The 21,253-nt window shown below is 44.8% G+C and overlaps 1 protein-coding gene across 1 annotated transcript in view; it reads right to left on the reverse strand.

Moving 5' to 3' along the window:
• The window catches only part of LOC137518597 (band 4.1-like protein 4B), a 252,326-nt gene that overhangs the window by 74,463 nt on the left and 156,610 nt on the right, over positions 1-21,253 (reverse strand). Inside the window, exon 7 of the mRNA XM_068236670.1 lies at positions 15,275-15,401. Coding sequence (XP_068092771.1) covers positions 15,275-15,401 — 127 coding nt within the window. The remainder of the gene's footprint in view (positions 1-15,274; positions 15,402-21,253) is intronic.

Here is a 21,253-nt window from a genome sequence, read left to right on the forward strand (position 1 = left end):
TTCCAGGGTGTTGTGACTACGGATCTCACACCCAAGACTAGGATACTGTGTCAGTTCTATGTTATGCTTTAGACCAGTTCCAGGGTCTTGTGACTACGGACCTCACACCCAAGACTAGGATACTGTGTCAGTTCTATGTTATGCTTTAGACCAATTCCAGGGAGTTGTGACTACGGACCTCACACCCAAGACTAGGATACTGTGTCAGTTCTATGTTATGCTTTAGACCAGTTCCAGGGTGTTGTGACTACGGACCTCACACACAAGACTAGGATACTGTGTCAGTTCTATGTCATGCTTTAGACTAGTTCCGGGGTGCTGTAACTACGGACCACACACCCCAGACTAGCACTGTATACCTGTACTTCCTTGGTTCGCCACTAGGCTGTAGTGAGATGTTTTTTTTACTACCAATTAGGCTTTCTTTGGATGGTACATTTTGCTAAGAATTATTTTATTCTAATTGCATTTTAATGTGATTAATTAGAACATATTTGAAAAAAAAATTGTCTCTCAGTTTTCGGCCATTATAGTTTTAAAATAAAACTTGCTACTGTGGATAAAACCCTCACATTTTATTTGCCCATTTGTCCCTGACATTACAATGTTTAAATTATGTCCCTAGTACAATGTATGGTGACAATATTTTATTTGGAAATCAATGTGTATTTTTTTCAGCCTGTCACTAATTACAAGCCCTTATTTACCCTCATAACATACATATTAGAAAAAGTTGAGTCCCTAAGATGACTATTCATGCGATGTTTTATGTTCTATCTATGTTGTATCTATCTATCTATCTATCTATCTATCTATCTATCTATCTATCTATCTATCTATGTACACAAATGTTTTATTTTGGTAACTATGGGTGAGTGGAGGAGGTAAGGGGTTAATTTTAATGGAGATGTATGTATTTTTATTGAATTTAATATGTTAGGCTGTTATTTACTATTTGGCCAGCAGATGTCCCCCCAGTTTATTCCTCCTGAGTACGGAACCGTGCACAAAGGAAGTAAAGCGTGTATGTTGCAAAATAAATTTCAAATTCACATATAAAATGTAGATTTCTCCTAGAGTAAGTGTAAATTAAGAGTAGATTTCTCCTAGCAGTAAAATGTACTATACATTACTTTTTTCCTATGTTACAGTCACTTACAGTAGATAGTACAAATTTGGCATATTTGTTCTAGCCCATCTCCTCTTATGGGCGATTCTCGGGTATTTCTTTATTCACAAAAGCACTTACTGAATGGCAGTTGATCAGTCTAACTGCAAAAATAGTATGTAAATGAGCTAGAAGGCTGGCAGGCATCTTTGTATAGAACCTTTCCAGGGAAAACTTGAAGAATAAAGGTAATGCTGAGAATTAGGAGATGGACTAGTCCAAAATCTGTCAGATCTGTCAGCTATTTATTACCTACTGTAAGTGACAGCAGTATAGGAAAAAAAATGAATTTGTAGTGCATTTTAATATGTATGTATTTTACAGTTTTTCAAGATAGTGGTCCTTTAAGCAGCTCTACATATGCTTAACACGTAAATTGAAAATGCTGGCTGGAAGATGGCAAGTATACTCCATAGTCTTTGGTTTCCCACTAAACTTCTTTTACAAGAGTGAGAGGGGCTTTCCATGAATCTAATTTTGTTTGACAATTGATACATTGTGAATATACTGTATTGTTAAATGGTATGCTATCTGAATGGTTCAAAACATTTGTGTGCTAATGCTGAACATTTTCGTAGTTATGCTTATGGCAACTGGCAAGTGGGACACACCATCTAATGTCTCCGGATGATGTACTAAAAATTGTTTTAGCAATGATAAGGCAGCTCTTTATTTGCTATCAGGATGGCTTCACTTACCTGGGTTGTGCTGACACATTCGGTCATCGCAACACAACCTAGCTACGTGATTGCGCTCTGTTGTGGTCTGGTGCTGAGGCATCACGATCAATGGCAATACTTACTGCTGCCTGGAAAAATATACAGGACTGCCTTATATTGCTGAGCACAGAATCCCAATGAATGTGTTCAAAAGAGTTACATGTCCGCTGTGGTACAATGCAACAGAGCAGAAAGGCTCTGTCCATCTGTTTTGTGGCATATCAGAATTCCATGCACAATTCCTCCAGCAGCAGTGTTGTGTCACTCTGCAAGAGAAGTAGTGCCTTTGTTTTCTGGATGTAACGCTGTACTCTCCATATTGAAAAGTACTCCTTATATTGTTTTGCTTTCTCTGTTTTTCTTCCTGTGTGATTTTGTATTTGTATATTTACAAACAAACCGAGGTGTTCTCATCCCTGCAGAGATGCCTCAAATAGATGGGGGAGAGGACAAATCAAGCAAATATTAACCCCTTGCACTCAGTGGCTTAACTAAGGAGATTCGGGGCCCTGTGCAAGTTTTACATGGGGTCATAAGCACTCTATTAATATGGAACCCCAAAATCTAGGTCTATGTAGAGTAAGGAAACAGTATGTTAACCTCTTGAGGACTGCAGGGCTAAACCCCCCTAGTGACCAGGCCATTTTTAGTAAAATTGGCCACTGCAGTTTTAAGGCCAAGCTGCAGGGCCGCACAACACAGCACACAAGTGAACCCCCCCTTTTCTCCCCACCAACAGAGCTCTCTGCTGGTGGGGTCTGATCGCCCCCCATGTTTATTTATTTTTTTATAAATATTGTTGTTAGTGTTTTTAATGAAAAAAACACTGTTTCTTTAAATAACTTCCCTCCCTCCCCACAGCCAGCCAATTACGGCGATAGCTCTCTTGTCCCCCAGGGGGACAGCCGTGTGTCACGGCTGTCCCCAGTACAGCGCTGCTGCTGATCGCAGCGCTGTACATGTAAATAGACGGCAATCATGCCGTCTAACAGTCTTCCGAGTGGAAATAGCTCCGCCCCCCAAGCAGGCGATGCGCGCGATCTCCTACAAAACAGAGCCCCAGGACTTTACGCCAATCGGCATTAGGCGGCCCTGGGGCTGCCGCCGTGGCCACGCCCATCAGCGTGACGCGGTCAGCAAGAGGTTAAAGATTACCACTATGCAATGCACATATATAGGTGTTCATCATACCTTTCAACTTTCTGATATAAGAAAGAGGGACACTTAAAGAGACACTGAAGCGAAAAAAAAATTATGATATTATGATTTGTATGTGTAGTACAGCTAAGAAATAAAACATTAAGATCAGATACATCAGTCTAATTGTTTCCAGTACAGGAAGAGTTGAGAAACTCCAGTTGTTATCTCTATGCAAACAAGCCATTAAGCTCTCCGACTAAGTTAGTCGTGGAGAGGGCTGTTATCTGACTTTTATTATCTCAACTGTAAGTGAACTGTTTACTTTTTCTCTGCTAGAGGAGAGGTCATTACTTCACAGACTGCTCTGAACGAATCATTTTGAATGCTGAGTGTTGTGTAATCTGCACATATTATAGAATAATGCAATGTTAGAAAAAACACTATATACCTGAAAATAAAAGTATGAGAATATTTTCTTTGCTGCTAATCTTCTAGTAATTATTCATAGTACACAACCAATTTACTATATCATATTTTTTTTTTCGCTTCAGTGTCTCTTTAAGCCACACCCCTAACCATGCCCCGCCACACTCTTCACACATACCATAAAAATTTCATAAGAAAAATATGTGTTATCATTCAAACCACACTGGTCCTTTTTATCCTATTTAATTTTCCTTGATATTAACATATGAAAATAAGAAATGTGTCAATTTAAATGATGGGAATAAAGTTTAGAGTAAATTAAACACATTTTCAGTAGAAAAACACATATATTTACATAGATCTGTACATTAGTCCTGAAAGAGGGACACATGGGGAAGATAGAGGGACAGTGGGACATGGTTCCCAAAGAGGTACTGTCCCTCCAAAAGAGGGACAGTTGGGAGCTATGAGTTCATTACCAGCATAGCACCAGTGAAAAGCTAATAGGATGGATGAAGGAGGGTCCCTAGTAGGCTCCTCTGGTCCAGGGGCCCCAGTGCAGGCGCAACCTCTGCGCCCCCTATTGCTGTGCTGTTGCTTGCACTCACAAACTACACGTGATCAAGCAATCATGGAAATAGACAGACTTTAAAACTGAACATTTTGGGAATGTAGGACATTAGTTAACAAAGTGCTGCAGTATTTTTCAATAAGCCTTATTACCATCAAGGTGTCCTCCTTGGAACCGTTCCCTGTCTACTATACTCACCAATACCACTCATCATGCATGAAGAATATTGTTGGCATCATGTCTCAGTTGGGAGCATATTAGTAGTTCTTAAAGGGACACTTAAGGCTCGGAAAAAAAAGAGTTTTACTCACCTGGGGCTTCCACCAGACCCCTGCAGCTGTCCAGTACCCACGCAGTCTCCATCAGATCCTCATGGCCCCGCTGGCAGCCACTTCCGGTTTCAGGGCCAGGCGCCGACAGGCTGGGAACGTGAGTGATTCTTCGCATTCCTGGCCGCAAGGGCGCTATTGCGGCCAGGAATGCGAAGAATCACTCGCGTTCCCAGCCTGTCGGCGCCTGTGGCCGAAACCGGAAGCGGCTGCCAACGGGTCCAGGAAGATCTGATGGAGACTGCGTGGGCACCGGACAGCTGCAGGGGTCTGGTGGAAGCCCCAGGTGAGTAAAACTCATTTTTTTTCCCGAGCCTTAAGTATCCCTTTAACTTTACTAAAAGGGAACATTGATTACATGCATCTACCAATTCAACAAGGCAGCAACAAACTAATTTATTGCAAATGGGCTGTAATGGCATAGGTATAGGAGAGCTACAACTCACAGCCAGGCCACAGTGGCTAACATTCAAATACTCATTGTGTATTCATTACCCGCCCTCCTTCCAGAGTCTTCAGACACTCCCACTGAGGTCTATACTAGGAAGTGCACTGTCTTATGTCATAAGAAGGAGGGGGAAATAAAGGGAAGAGGAGGAATATATTATAGATAAAAAGACCCCTCAGCATGCAACTGTTTAGCCAGCCGATGGCAATGGCAATTAAATTGTCAGTGCTCCTAAGGTATTTGATAACTCCAAACCATAACAGAAAAACAGCCCTACGAAGGGTGAACTACTGTAGCACTAAGCACTGACTGCACCTGTCTGCAACAGCTAAAGTACACTGTGTGGACACACTGAACAGCAATATCACAAGATCAAAACACAGCCTTTAGAAGGGCTCTTGGGGCTATGAAGATGGTGAATTGGTACTGTAGCAGCAAGAAACATAGAACACAGGCCTAACTAATGCTTTCCGTAATAGCAGTAAAGCTCTGTCCCTAGTCTTCATCACAGCAGCCACAGTCAGAGTATAAAATGGCTGCTGTGCTGGCTTTCTGATAGGTGGGTGGGGGGGGGGGGGGGGGGTCCAGGTAGGAGGGATGGCTGATTGGCTGCCATGTGTCTTCTGACTCTGGGGTCAGTGGTCAATTTTTGGCTCCATTATAATGTATAGGGGGCGAATCAAACACACCATATGTTCACGAATAGACACAAATGCAAACACATGTTGTTCTCCGTGAACTATTCGCCGGGGCGAACTGTTCGGGCCATCTCTAGCCATGAGTGGTACCGCACGGAGCAGTTCCAAGGAGGAAACTTTGAAGACTGGTGATCTGACTTCATGCAAAATACTGCAGCGCCTTGCTAACTAATGTCCTTAATTTCCAGGTTTGCAAATCTGTCTACTTTGCTGGCTGCCTGACTGCATGCATTTTGTGAGTACAAGGGGTTAATATTGATATTTAATTTTGTTTTTGTGGGATTAAGGGAGTTATCAGGCAAATTTAACAAAATAAGCGCTACCTACCCAGGGCTTCCTCCAGCCCCAAGCTTCCAGCATGTCCCTTGCCGCAGCTCTGCCTGCAGCCGTTCGCCGCAGCTCCCTCCCAGTCCCCAGCGATGACGTCAGGCCGACCTCCAGGTCGGTCTGTACTGCGCCTGTGCGAGTGGCGCGGTCAATCACTGCCACGCGGACCGGAGCGGACTGTGCAGGCGCGGGCAGAGCTGCGGCGAGGGACATGCTGGAAGCTTGGGGCTGGAGGAAGCCCCAGGTAAGTAGCGCTTATTTTGTTAAATTTGCCTGATAACTCCTTAAAGTACCATGTAAGTATTACTATTTATACCATCAATCACTTGCTTCTGTCTGTGCTGGTGCTCGTCTATCATGAGCCTGGTTTTAGCAAAGTCTAGCATCGACTCAGCTTTGTACAAATCAGATAAACTGTGCAGCAATATGGTTGTTTTCTTTAAATCCTCTTCAGTTGCCTTGAGTCATGCATGCTCCTGCATCCTGTGCCATGTCTCATCCTGTATACTTTCCTCGGCAGGAAATATGAACGAAAGCTGGATGTTTTGTGCATCCTTTGCAATGCATCCCACGTCTTGAGTTTGTTCTCTACTAACAGACTTATCATTGCTGTTCCTCTGTTTTTCTTATGCCATTCTCTGTGATTAAGATCTGGTCTGTCTGTAGTGATAATCTCACATGAGTCATCTTTAGCAGCATTTTAACTTTAAAATTTCACAGTTGATAATTCTCAGTACAGAGTTTATCCACTGCTAGATTTAGCTCTGAACTGCTCCCCATCTTTTTCTCATTCCCTTGGTTATATAAACTGTGCTTCTCACATGTGCTTTGTAGAACACAGTAAATCCAGAAGATTTATGTGCGCTTATTTACTGAGGGCACATGACCTATTAGCAGAGGTGATCTGTGTGGCAGTCGCACAGGGAAAACTCAGCATGGCTGGAAACATAGAAGAAAGGATTTATTGATGAAATTTCAAGGATTATACATCCAGCTTTTTATAACGTGGGAAATCATAACTCAAACAGGAAAACAGTAATAGCAAAACACTAAACACACATCAGAATAATACTTTTATGAATTCAATGTATTGCATATGTATAATTACACCTTACATAGAAAACAAATGCTCTAGCTATTAGACATATCATCAAGCTAATAACATACACTGATTAACCAAAATATTCTTATTGGTTCACTGAATTAGTCCACCACTCAGTGAACCAATGATAGTACTCAGTGGGAAGGGAAGATTCCCACTGGTCTGTTGCAATCCAAAGGGACCCCCTATAATGCTTGTGCTGGGGCTCCAGTCTGTAAAGCAATGCTTGTCCCCTGCAGTGGACCCAAGCGGTAGTGGCAGTAGCATCAGTGGTTAACACTGACACAATATTATATATTGTGTCACACATTTATGCTTCCCTGCTTTGGCTTTTAGAATTTTGCTACATACATATACATTTTGTATTGTACTAGATTGCGACTATTGAATTTGACGTAGGCCCACGGGTAAGATTTTTCTATATTGTTGTGGATAGAGATGTCGCAAACCTCCGATTTTCGGTTCGCGAACCGGGTTCGCGAACTTCCGCAGAAGGTTCGGTTCGCGGAAAAATTCGCGAACCGCAATAGACTTCAATGGGTAGGCGAACTTTGAAAAATAGAAAAAATTATGCTGGCCACAAAAGTGATGGAAAAGATGTTTCAAGGGGTCTAACACCTGGAGGGGGGCATGGCGGAGTGGGATACATGCCAAAAGTCCCGGTGAAAAATCTGGATGTGACGCAAAGCAGCGTTTTAAGGGCAGAAATCACATTGAATGCTAAATTGCAGGCCTAACGTGCTTTCAAACATCTTGCATGTGTATACATCAAACAGGGAGTGTAATTAGAGTACTGCTTCACACTGACACACCAAACTCACTGTGTAACGCACCGCAAACAGCTGTTTGTGTAGTGACGGCCATGCTGGACTACTGCGCAACATGGCGTGATTGCTCTTCCTCACTCAGTGATGTCAGGTAATGTGTGACTTCCTTCTCAACTTTCCATGGCATTGTTAAAAAGCTTACGTTTTGTTTTTAATTTACATTTTCTACTTGCTGTGTACTTGTTCAGTACCGCTACAATGAGAATCCTGTGGAGGCGGGCAAGTCTGCCATTGTGACCCCGGGTAATGGCCGGGGAATGAGAGGTTTGAATCCGGTGTGGAGCCTGAGCAACGGCTACCACTACACATCCAAGGAGGGCAGCGGGCAGGCATGCACGCCCGCCCGCCCCGAGGTAGTGACCAAAAATAACAATACAGGAGGAGGACTTTCGAGGCCCTGCTGTGTATTTGAAATGAATGTACTTTAAATCCTTTAACAAGAACCAGTTATGGCGGGCAAAGATGACACCACATTCCTTTCACGAGAATCATATGGAGGCGGGCAAGTCTGTCATTTGTGACCCCGGGTAATGGCCGGGGAATGAGGGATGGAATCCGGTGTGGAGCCTGAGAAACGGCTACCACCACACATCCAAGGAGGGCAGCAGGTAGGCATGCACGCCCGCCCCGAGGTAGTGACCAAAAATAACAATACAGGAGGCGGACTTTCGAGGCCCTGCTGTGTATTTGAAATGAATGTACTTTAAATCCTTTAACGAGAACCAGTTATGGCGGGCAAAGATGACACCACATTCCTTTCACGAGAATCATATGGAGGCGGGCAAGTCTGTCATTTGTGACCCCGGGTAATGGCCAGGAAATGAGGGATGGAATCCGGTGTGGAGCCTGAGAAACGGCTACCACTACACATCCAAGGAGGGCAGCAGGTAGGCATGCACGCCCGCGCCGAGGTAGTGATCAAAAATAACAATACAGGAGGCGGACTTTCGAGGCCCTGCTGTGTATTTGAAATGAATTAACTTTAAATCCTTTAACGGGAATCCGTTATGGAGGGCAAGTCTGCCATTGTCACCGCGGGGAATGAAGGTTGGATTGCGGCCCGAAGTGGGAGCCTGCTGAGATCCATGCTGTAGCTGCCCTGACCGTGCTTTGCAGTCCAGGCATCTGTGGTCAGATGGACCCTTGAGCCAGCGGAAGACAAACCAAGTCGAAAGCATTTGCCAAGAATGTTTTACGGAGGGCAAGTTTTTTTGCCCTTTTTTTAAATTTTTTGAAAATGATAGATGGTTGTATTTTTAAATTGTTTGAAAGTTTAGATGGTTGTATTTTTAAATTGTTTGAAAGTTTAGATGGTTGTATTTTTAAATTGTTTAAAAGTGTATCCATTCTTCCTCCCCCCCAGCCACGAACAATACCATGGGAACGTGGAGCAGCAGAAGCCCCCTGTGACGGCTGCCACGGTTGTTCTCCGCTGCTTGTCTTTTGAGGGGTGCTTCTTTTCCTCAGGTGTTCTTGCCATAGCTGTTTGTGCCTTCTCTCCAGGTGCCTTCGTAAAGCACTTGTCCCTACGTGACAGTTGGCCTTTCCACGGCTCAATTTTTGCTGGCAGAGACAACAGATGGCTTTGCTCCGATCTGAGACACACACGTGAAAAAATTTCCAAACCGCTGAGCCCCCCTGGGCTGTAGCGCTACGGTGGCATCAGCAGCTGACGTTGAAGGGCATGTTGGCTGTCTGGCCATAGCTGGCGATACATGGCGCCGGACACTGCCCCCAGCTGATTCTGAGGACGAGCTCCCTCTGCTTCTATCATGGAGTCGTCTCCTCCTACTCCTCTCTGACTCCTCCTCTGAACTGTCCCCCTGGTCATCTCCTCTACCGGGAACATATGTGGTATCCGTATAATCGTCATCATAATCCTCCTGGCCAGCTGCGCTTTCCTCAGACACCTCCTCAAGTGCACCAACTTCAGGTGGTCCACCATCATCCCCATCCACACACGTTACGTCCATACTATCGCCACCTAACTCAGACGTATGAGGTGGTGTACCTGCGCCTTCTTGTTGTTGTTGCAGTAGTGGCTGGGAATCAGTGATTTCACCACCACCACCAAATAACTCCTGCGAAGTGTCAAATGCAGCGGATGTGGTGCTTGTTGTAGCGCTGGTGGCTGCGGGAGATGAGGTGTTCTGTGTTAAATACTCAATCACCTCCTCGCGATTTTGGGAAGTGATGGCACGTGCCTTCTTCTGAGCACTGTATTTTGGGGCAGGTCCGCATGAAATCACAGCAACACCACCTCGCACAGCCACAGACCTGCCGGTGCCTGGTGGCCTTCCTCTGGGTCTGCCTCTACCTCTTCCTCTACCTGGTTTGTCCATTTTGTCCATCTCGGGGGTATGCTAGCTATATGCAGTGAGGTGGGTTCTCACTCAACACAACAGGTAGTTAGATGCAGCGAGCTGGGTTCACTCAACAGTAAAGGTACTTAAGATGCAGTGAGGTGGGTTCTCACTCAACACAACAGGTAGTTAGATGCAGTGAGGTGGCCAGGTGGGTTCACACTCAACACAACAGGTAATTAGATGCAGTGAGCTGGGTTCACTCAACACAAGGCTAGGTATATGCAGTGATGAGGTGGGTTAAGTAAACACAACAGGTACTGGGTAGTTAGATGCAGTGAGCTGGGTTCACTCAACAGTAAAGGTACTTAAGATGCAGTGAGGTGGGTTCTCACTCAACACAACAGGTAGTTAGATGCAGTGAGGTGGCCAGGTGGGTTCACACTCAACACAACAGGTAGTTAGATGCAGTGAGCTGGGTTCACTCAACACCACGCTAGGTATATGCAGTGATGATGTGGGTTAAGTAAACACAACAGGTACTGGGTAGTTAGATGCAGTGAGCTGGGTTCACTGAACAGTATACAGTAAAGGTACTTAAGATGCAGTGAGGTGGGTTCTCACTCAACACAACAGGTAGTTAGACTTAGATGCAGTGAGCTGGGTTCACTCAACACAACGCTAGGTATATGCAGTGATGAGGTGGGTTAAGTAAACACAACAGGTACTGGGTAGTTAGATGCAGTGAGCTGGGTTCACTCAACAGTAAAGGTACTTAAGATGCAGTGAGGTGGGTTCACTCAACACAAGGCTAGGTATATGCAGTGATGAGGTGGGTTAAGTAAACACAACAGGTACTGGGTAGTTAGATGCAGTGAGCTGGGTTCACTCAACAGTAAAGGTACTTAAGATGCAGTGAGGTGGGTTCTCACTCAACACAACAGGTAGTTAGATGCAGTGAGGTGGCCAGGTGGGTTCACACTCAACACAACAGGTAGTTAGATGCAGTGAGCTGGGTTCACTCAACAGTAAAGGTACTTAAGATGCAGTGAGGTGGGTTCTCACTCAACACAACAGGTAGTTAGATGCAGTGAGGTGGCCAGGTGGGTTCACACTCAACACAACAGGTAGTTAGATGCAGTGAGCTGGGTTCACTCAACACCACGCTAGGTATATGCAGTGATGATGTGGGTTAAGTAAACACAACAGGTACTGGGTAGTTAGATGCAGTGAGCTGGGTTCACTGAACAGTATACAGTAAAGCTACTTAAGATGCAGTGAGGTGGGTTCTCACTCAACACAACAGGTAGTTAGACTTAGATGCAGTGAGCTGGGTTCACTCAACACAACGCTAGGTATATGCAGTGATGAGGTGGGTTAAGTAAACACAACAGGTACTGGGTAGTTAGATGCAGTGAGCTGGGTTCACTCAACACAAAGCTAGGTATATGCAGTGATGAGGTGGGTTAAGTAAACACAACAGGTACTGGGGTATATGCAGTACTGGGTAGTACAATGTGCAGCTCCCTGTCACACACACAGGCAGTCAGTCACTGAATGTGCTGGGCTGCTGGCAGTGGCACACACACTATCAATTAGCAAGGCTGTGCATGCAACAAAAGTGTCAGAAAAAAAAATGTACAGGTTGAGCTCTGAAAAGAGCTGTTGCTGGGTGCTTTAAAAGCAATATTAATCAGTCAGGAACAAGCAAAGCAGCCTAGAACCTAACTAATCTGTCCCTAAGAGAAAAAGTCTGCAGCAGCTGTCCCTTTCCTCTCTCTAGCAGGCACACAAGTGACTGTAATGGCCGCCGGAGGCTGCCTTATATAAGGGGGGGGTGGGGCTCCAGGGCTTACTGTAGCCTGAATGGCTACAATGTGCCTGCTGACTGTGATGCAGAGGGTCAAAGTTGACCCTCATAGTGCATTATGGGGCGAATCGAACTTCCGGAAAAGTTCGCCTGGCGCAGGCGAACGCGAACCCCCAATGTTCGCCTGGAACCGTTCGCCGGCGAACCGTTCGGTACACCTCTAGTTGTGGATTGGACTTTTTACCTGATGTGCGCATGGGTCTCTAATGGTATGTATTTATATGGTTTTAACAGATGTTTTTGTATACGGTGTGCCTCTGAGGAAGCAGCTGTTGGCCGTGAAACACGTGTCAGGCATTCTGTGATGTGAGGTGAAGGTCTGACGTTGTATCTACACGTATTATCCGTAATCTGAAGATATAATATATGAAGAATAAACAAGAGAACTTTTTGGTTAAAAAAAAGTTTTTTCGTATGTGTTTGGAAGTAGCATCAGTGGACCAGAAGGCAGACGGCCTGACATACCACTGCTATGCTGACGACTCCCAATTATATCTTGCTTTCAAGCCTGGTGTGACAGAACCAACTCCAACTATAAACATCTGCTTAGGCGAACTATAACAATGGATAAGTGACAACTGTCTGAGACTAAATGCAGATGAAACTGAAGTCATCCTGATCAGAGGGCAGCTCATGACAACAAAACAACTTAAAGAGAGTCTGAAGTGAATTTAAATACTTGTTTTTACCTTTTATTTATGTTCAGTATTATGGCTAGTGCTAAAACGCCGCATTCCCGCGGCAGAACGAGAGTTTTATACCCTCCAAATCCCCAAGGCTAAAATCTGGGAGCGCTTCTTGATAAAGGCAGAGCTTTAGGCTGTAGCTCTGCCTCTACTCGCATCAATCCCCGCTTATCGCCGCCTCTCCCCGCCCCTCTCAGTCACTGAGAGGCGCGGGGGAGAGGCGGCGATCAGCGGGTATTGACTGTATTGGAGGCAGAGCTACAGTACAAAGCTATGCCTCCCCGGGCAGCAAAATCGACGACTTTGATAGTCGTGGATTTTTACCCTGGGATTTGGGGGGTATAAATCCCTCATTCTGCTGCGGGGGTGCTGCGTTTTAGCACTAGCCATAATGCTGAACATAAATAAAAGATAAAAACAAGTATTTAAACTCACTTCAGAGTCTCTTTAACCAGTTTGGCGTATCTGGACGAACTTACTCGTCCAGATAGTCTCTGCTGCTGCTGCCGCGTGGTGCACGCGATCAGGCTCCCGCTGCCCGCCGCTAGCCCCCCGATCAGTGAATGGGAATATATTTCCCTTTCACCGATCTAAGTCCCCGGAGAAATACAGACGCTTTCTATTCAGAGAGCGCGGTATTTCTGCCCCCAGGAAACATCACCTTTGTCTTTTTAGTTCCTGTATGATGCATGCGGTTTTCGACACTGTGGTGCTGAACCGGTTATCTTGCAGTCTTCACCACTGGGAATAGGAGGCACAGATCTACACAGCTCTGAGCATGTGCGTAGCCTGGGAGTTCTAATTGATGGTGATTTAAACTTCAAACTCACATCCCTGCTGTGGTGAAATCATCCTATTTTCATCTGAAGAACATCACAAAAATCTATTTGTAGAGATGTACAGAGGCGCCAAAAGGATAAAATTTGCTAAAAACGTTAAAACGTTCGGGAGGCGGTGGTGGACCAACCGACCCAAGACAGACACAATGCCTCAGAGGTGCCAAGCTTATATTGGACCCGGAGCTGTTTGATTCTCCTGTTGTTTTATTGCCTGAAGAAGCGGGACTATGCCCGTGAAACACGTTGCCAATTGTTTTTAGGAGTATGTGAATAAATAATTTCTACCTCAGTTGACAGCATTGTGTCTGTTTTGGGTCGGTTGGTTCACCACTGCCTCCCGAACGTTTTAAACGTTTTTAGCAAATTTTATCCTTTTGGCGCCTCTGTACATCTCTACAAATTAAGATATCCAACCCAGGTGGAGGGGTGTTACACCCTTTTTCTTCTATCCGCAGAGAGCGACATCTTAATCCTGAGTGGGGACAGGCTTAAACTCCCCACCTGCCTTTACAGTGGTTGCCTTTGTGGTAACCCTTGGTTTGTCAGTATAATACTTACGATTCATAATTACTCCCTTTTCCAAAACATACTACACTATATTGGGCTCTCGGTTTTCTTCTTTATATCGCAAAAATCAAACACTTCATCCCCCCAGAAGATCTGCCAACCTTGGTTCATGCCTTCATTACATCCTGACTGGACTACTGTAATGCTCTCTACACTGGCCTTCCAAAAAAAGGACTTATACCACCTACAGCTGATACAGAATACTGCTGCCAGTCTGTTAACCAACCAACCCCATCACTGCCACATAACACCAGTCCTTCACCCCCTTCACTGGCTACCTATAGAATGGAGGATCCTATTCAAGATCAGCCTACTGACATTTAAATCACCACATAATCTGGGCCCTAGATACATGAAAGAAATGTTGCAGCTGCGTAGCAATCCCTGCAATCTCAGATCCACAGGTTGTAATAATCTAGTCATACCCAAAGTCCACCTGGAAACTTTTGGTCCCAGAGCCTTCTGTCATGTTGCTCCTACGTTATGGAACTCCTTACCTCAGCAGATCAGGACAGCTCCATCTCTGGACGTGTTTAAATCCAGTCTGAAAATCCACCTGATCAGTTTGGCATTTACAGAAATATAATTTTTGTTGTGTGAATACTTCATCCTTCTACCAACGACTGAATCTGAGAGAGCCTAAGCGCTTTGAGCCCTATGGGAAAAAAGCGCTATAGAAATGTTATTGTATTGTATTGTATTGTATTGAAGGCAGAAGGTGACAGAAGGCAGAAAGTGACAGAAGACAAGTGAGTAGAAAAAAAGTATGCAGTGAACAGTCTAGTGAAAACGGACACTCGCTGATCTGTGTCCGAATTATCATGTACCGCAAACATTTCAGTTCCACTCGTCAAAGCTAAGCGAACTGATTTGTTTCAAATGGACAGATCTAAAAGGATCCTATTGCCTTGCATTGGATCCATTTTCATGTCTGCTGATCCATTCTGATAAGCGGAACATTTGGTAAGTGTAGCCAATGCCATTTCATGTTAAGAACACTCCACAAAATCTGCTTTGGAAATGCTCTGACTAAGCCATCAAAGCTACTCACATATTTAAGTGTGCCAATTTTCCTGCTTTTGTCATTTCTCAAGCAATACAGTATCTGAATGGTCACTTGCTTCCTGATATATTCCACCCTTTCACAGGTGTGGCATATTCATCAGGTGTCAGTGGCTTTAATTTGAGACTAGTGAGTGTATACTGGACACACAAACCACTAAAATAACCTTACAGTATCATTATTCTACAAACCTTCTCAACAGAGGAAGCCTGAGAATTTCCATTGGAAGCCAGGAGTAGGGCAGCTCGGTGCTCAGCAGCAGATTCAGCAGCTACAGCAGCTAATGCAGGGGGGAGATCATCTTCATCACTGTGATTGCTGCAAAAAAAGGAAAGAAAAATGACAACTACTACACATATGTAATTCATACTATTATTGCTGCTGCCAACACCAGAGTGTGCCCGTCTACCACAGAGCCATTACTATATATTCTTGCATTGCTAGCACCTTAATAATGAGGAACTATGTTGCCTCGAAATGTTGGATTCTTGCAGCATTGAATTAAGGATTATTATGATTCAGGAGCAGGGGCATAGATAGAAACCACGGGGTCCCATTGCAAAGTTTTGGTTGGGGCACCTCACAAAAAATTATAAGGCATCTTTGCGCCCTCCCACACACACCAGTTTTAGGTAGCCAGAGGTAACCCCCAGAATTACGAAACCCCCCAGTATCGGTAGCCAGAGGTACCCCAGTATTTGGTAGCACCTTAATATGCATAGTCTGAGGGGCCTCCAGTATTAGGTAGCCCCAGTATAAATAACTTCTCTCCTTTGCTCTGCTTGCATTGCTCTGCACCTTATGGGGCCTACTGAAAACCCCATTATCACTGCCGGCCATTGTCACCGGGCCCCTGTTGGCTACAGGCCCAATAGCAGCCTCTATGGCTGCTATGGTGATCCCTTCACCACTGTAATCAGTAGTGCCCACCTGTCTGCATATTGAGGTGCATGAATGTAGGCAAAGTTCTTATCAACTGGCATGAATAAAACTTGAAAGACATTTTAACACCTTTCATCACTGTTCAGATATAAAATATTTTTATATAACCCCTCACAATTGTTTATACTTTTAATTATAATGCTTGCCTCAAGTTTAAGATTAACAATAGACTTATACAAAGAAATGCACATAATAATAAAGTCTTACAAAATCAAGCACAATAAATGTATGCAATTAAAGGGGCAGTTTAGTGAAAATTATTATTTACCATTAATTACATACATATCAGTTATTTAATATGGAGAGCATATGTTTATCCATAGACCTTGTGTTAAAAAAAGTAGATGATATCAGTAATTCTGCTTTTGCAGAGAGCTGAGCTGCTTCATTAGCATACTAAGTGATGGACTTCACGATAGTATACATTGCAGCTGAATATACAGCTGACTCACACACTACAGAGAGCCATGCTGTTCTCTGCAACTAGCTAAGTAAATAGATAAAACTGGCTGCTAATTACTTAGGTACTTAGCAGCCTGTTTGTTTATTTACTTAGCTAGTTACATGTGAGAACAGCAGCTCTCTGTAGTGTGTGAGTCAGCTTTATAATCAGCTGGAGTGTCTGCTATCAGTGAAGTCCGTCACTTAGTATGCTAATGAAGCAGCTCAGCTCTCTGAGAAAGCAGAATTACTGATATCATCTACTTTTTTTAACACAAGGTCTATGGAGAAACAGATGCTCTCCATATTAAATAACTGATATGTGATTAATGGTAAATAATAATTTTCACTAAACTGCCCCTTTAAGTGGATGTTGACACCCCCTCCCCCAAAAAAGTGATTGGAAAATGTTCCTTAAAGTGGAGCTGTCAACCATACTATCTCAGAAAAAAAACCAAATGCACATATATAAGTAGATTAATACTTGCTTTACTTATATAACATACTGTATGTATTGCACTCTCCACATTTTGATTTTAGTGATTTTTCTAAAGCAATAAAATAGAAACTCCTTCTTAGGATTTTCAATTTTGTCTGTGTCTATCTTGAAGCCAATCCTGACATCATTTCCTCTCTTACTTTGTCTGTGTATCATTGCCCGCCCTCCTCCCAGTCTTCAGACACTCCCACCCAGCTCTGCAGTAGAAAGTGCATTGAGAAATATTGGCCAATCAGAGAGGAACAAAGGTGTGGGAGGGAAAAAGAGGACGGAAAGAGGCTTCAGCCAATCAGGCTACATTAGTTAAGACTGAGTAGAAAGTAAAGAAGATAAAAAGAAAATCCAGCATGCCCTGCAGCTTCCTTTGTGCGTCAGATGTACCAAATAGGAGCCAGGGAAACTGAGGAATAATGTTTTAAGGAGAAGAAAAATAAGAGTGATTTTTATCTTTTGGATTGCCTGGTTAGCATCCGTATTACTTGTTTACCAGATACAAATAAATAATTAATGTTTTATTTTATGCCTAACAGTTATTCTTTAAAACTGACTTTGAGAAATGATGTAAACTGCAAGAGGAATATGCACTGGCATCAAGATTCCCTCATTATTAAAGGGACTCCGAGCAGTGCAGAAACTATGGAAAGATGCATATCATTTTAAAGCTCTCTTTCTCCTCTATCCAATGATATATAAACCGCCGCCCTACGCCTTTTAGTTTTCACTATTTTCGCGATTGAAATTTCCGCGGCTGCGATTTCGATCGCGAAAATGGAGAAAACTGAAAGGCGTAGGGCGACGATTTAGGTGTCACCAGAAAGAGGAGACAGAGAGCTTTAAAATGATATCCATCTTTCCATAGTTACTTGTATTACACAGGACGACACTTTCCCCAGTGTCAGCAGCTCCATTCAGCAGAATGGAGCTGCTGACTTTAGGAAAAAGTCGCCCTGTGTAATACAATGTAACTATGGAAAGATGGATATCATTTTAAAGCTCTCTGTCTCCTCTTTCTGGCGACACCTAAATCGTTGCCCTACGCCTTTCAGTTTTCTCCATTTTCGCGATCGAAATCACGGCCGCGGAAATTTCAATCGCGAAAATAGTGAAAACTAAAAGGTGTAGGGCGGCGGTTTGTATATCATTGGATAGAGGAGAAAAAGAGCTTTAAAATGATATGCATCTTTCCATAGTTTCTGCACTGCTCGGAGTCCCTTTAAGTTTCACATCGCTAACCCACGAGAGAGTTAAAAAACATACGTAGAAATATGTTTTTGTATCATTGTTGAAATTTAATTAAACTTTGTCTAATTATTTAAATTAGCACACATCTTTCCAGGGTTACAGTACCTTCCACCAAGGACTTCTTTCACATAGGTCTTGTGTATGTCGCCTTTGTTCTACAGCACAATATTACATTGTTTTATGCTCTGTACACTGGGATGATGCAACTATTTATGCAGAACTACTGACTACGCCATTGTCTTTTTCACAGACCAGATTGTTTTTGTTTTCCTTGCTTGCTTGCTTATTTTATGCAATATGTACGGAGTATGTTGGCAAATTTGTATTTTTCATTCAAACATAATTTATAGATAGCTGCTTATTATTTTAAAGTGAACTGTACAATATTTTCTAATTCATTTATTACATTCTATTCAACATTGTGTTAATGATGAAACAGCATACATAATGGGCCTGATGTATTGCAGTTCTACCAAGGTGGAGGACAGAGGAAATCCTTAGTCCAGCAAACCTTACCAGAGTTTATTATGAATTGTTTGCTATTGTTTCCTAAAAGGGCAGATAGTTCATGGTTATATAACTGTAGTTACATAGGCAGCATGGTGATGTCAAGGATAAAACTCTGCGTACATGCAAAGAGGGCATCCACAAATGTGGGCACCCCAAATAGACATTAACCACTTGCCGACCGCCCACAGCCCATGGGCGGCGGCAAAGTGGATCCCCTAAGGACCGCAATACGCCTTAAGGCGGTGCGTCCTTTTGCTACGCCGGGGGAGCGATCGCGTCATTGATGACGCGCGCTTCCCCCGGCAACTGGCTCCGCCCACCCGCCGTAACATCCCGCCGGCCATACGGAAGCGCCGGCGGGATGCTAACCCCGCGATCGCCGCTACAAAGTGTATAATACACTTTGTAATGTATACAAAGTGTATTATACAGGCTGCCTCCTGCCCTGGTGGTCCCAGTGTCCGAGGGACCACCAGGGCAGGCTGCAGCCACCCTAGTCTGCACCCAAACACACTGATCTGCCCCCCCGCCCACTGATCGCCCACAGCACCCCTCAGACCCCCCCCCCTGCCCACCCCCCAGACCCCTGTTTGCACCCAATCACCCCCCTAATAACCCATCAATCACTCCCTGTCACTATCTGTCAACGCTATTTTTTTTTTATCTCCCCCCCTGCCCCCTGCCCCCTCCTGATCACCCCCCCACCCCTCAGATTCTCCCCAGGACCCCCCCCAGACCCCCCCCCCCCTGTGTACTGTATGCATCTATCCCCCCTGATAACCTGTCAATCACCTGTCAATCACCCATCAATCATCCATCAATCACCCATCAATCACCCCCTGTCACTGCCACCCAACAATCAGCCCCTAACCTGCCCCTTGCGGGCAATCTGATCACCCACCCACACCAATAGATCGCCCGCAGATCCGACATCAGATCACCTCCCAAATCCATTGTTTACATCTATTCTCTCCTCTAAACACCCACTAATTACCCATCAATCACCCATCAATCACCCCCTATCACCACCTGTCACTTTTACCTATCAGATCAGACCCTAATCTGCCCCTTGCGGGCACCCAATCACCCGCCAACACGCTCAGATTGCCCTCTGACCCCCCCCCCCTTATCAATTCGCCAGTGCATTAATTACATCTGTTCTTCCCTGTAATAACCCACTGATCACCTGTCAATCACCTGCCAATCACCTATCACCCATCAATCACCCCCTGTCACTGCCACCCATCAATCAGCCCCTAACCTGCCCCTTGCGGGCAATCTGATCACCCACCCACACCAATAGATCGCCCGCAGATCCGACATCAGATCACCTCCCAAATCCATTGTTTACATCTATTCTCTCCTCTAAACACCCACTAATTACCCATCAATCACCCCCTATCACCACCTGTCACTGTTACCTATCAGATCAGACCCTAATCTGCCCCTTGCGGGCACCCAATCACCCGCCCACACGCTCAGATTGCCCTCAGACCCCCCCCCCTTATCAATTCGCCAGTGCATTAATTACATCTGTTCTTTCCTGTAATAACCCACTGATCACCTGTCAATCACCTGCCAATCACCTATCACCCATCAATCACCCCCTGTCACTGCCACCCATCAATCAGCCCCTAACCTGCCCCTTGCGGGCAATCTGATCACCCACCCACACCAATAGATCGCCCGCAGATCCGACATCAGATCACCTCCCAAATCCATTGTTTACATCTATTCTCTCCTCTAAACACCCACTAATTACCCATCAATCACCCCCTATCACCACCTGTCACTGTTACCTATCAGATCAGACCCTAATCTGCCCCTTGCGGGCACCCAATCACCCGCCCACACGCTCAGATTGCCCTCTGACCCCCCCTTATCAATTCGCCAGTGCATTAATTACATCTGTTCTTCCCTGTAATAACCCACTGATCACCTGTCAATCACCTGCCAATCACCTATCACCCATCAATCACCCCCTGTCACCTCCTGTCACTGCCACCCATCAATCAGCCCCTAACCTGCCCCTTGCGGGCAATCTGATCACCCACCCACACCAATAGATCGCCCGCAGATCCGACATCAGATCACCTCCCAAATCCATTGTTTACATCTATTCTCTCCTCTAAACACCCACTAATTACCCATCAATCACCCCCTATCACCACCTGTCACTTTTACCTATCAGATCAGACCCTAATCTGCCCCTTGCGGGCACCCAATCACCCGCCAACACGCTCAGATTGCCCTCTGACCCCCCCTTATCAATTCACCAGTGCATTAATTACATCTGTTCTTCCCTGTAATAACCCACTGATAACCTGTCAATCACCTGCCAATCACCTATCACCCATCAATCACCCCCTGTCACCCCCTGTCACTGCCACCCATCAATCAGCCCCTGTCACTGCCACCCATCAATCACCCCCTGTCACTGCCACCCATCAATCAGTCCCTAACCTGCCCCTTGCGGGCAATCTGATCACCCACCCACACCATCCGATCGCCTGCAGACCCGCAGTCAGATCACCTC

The sequence above is a fragment of the Hyperolius riggenbachi genome, chromosome 5 (assembly GCF_040937935.1).
Source record: "Hyperolius riggenbachi isolate aHypRig1 chromosome 5, aHypRig1.pri, whole genome shotgun sequence".
Lineage (NCBI taxonomy): Eukaryota > Metazoa > Chordata > Amphibia > Anura > Hyperoliidae > Hyperolius > Hyperolius riggenbachi.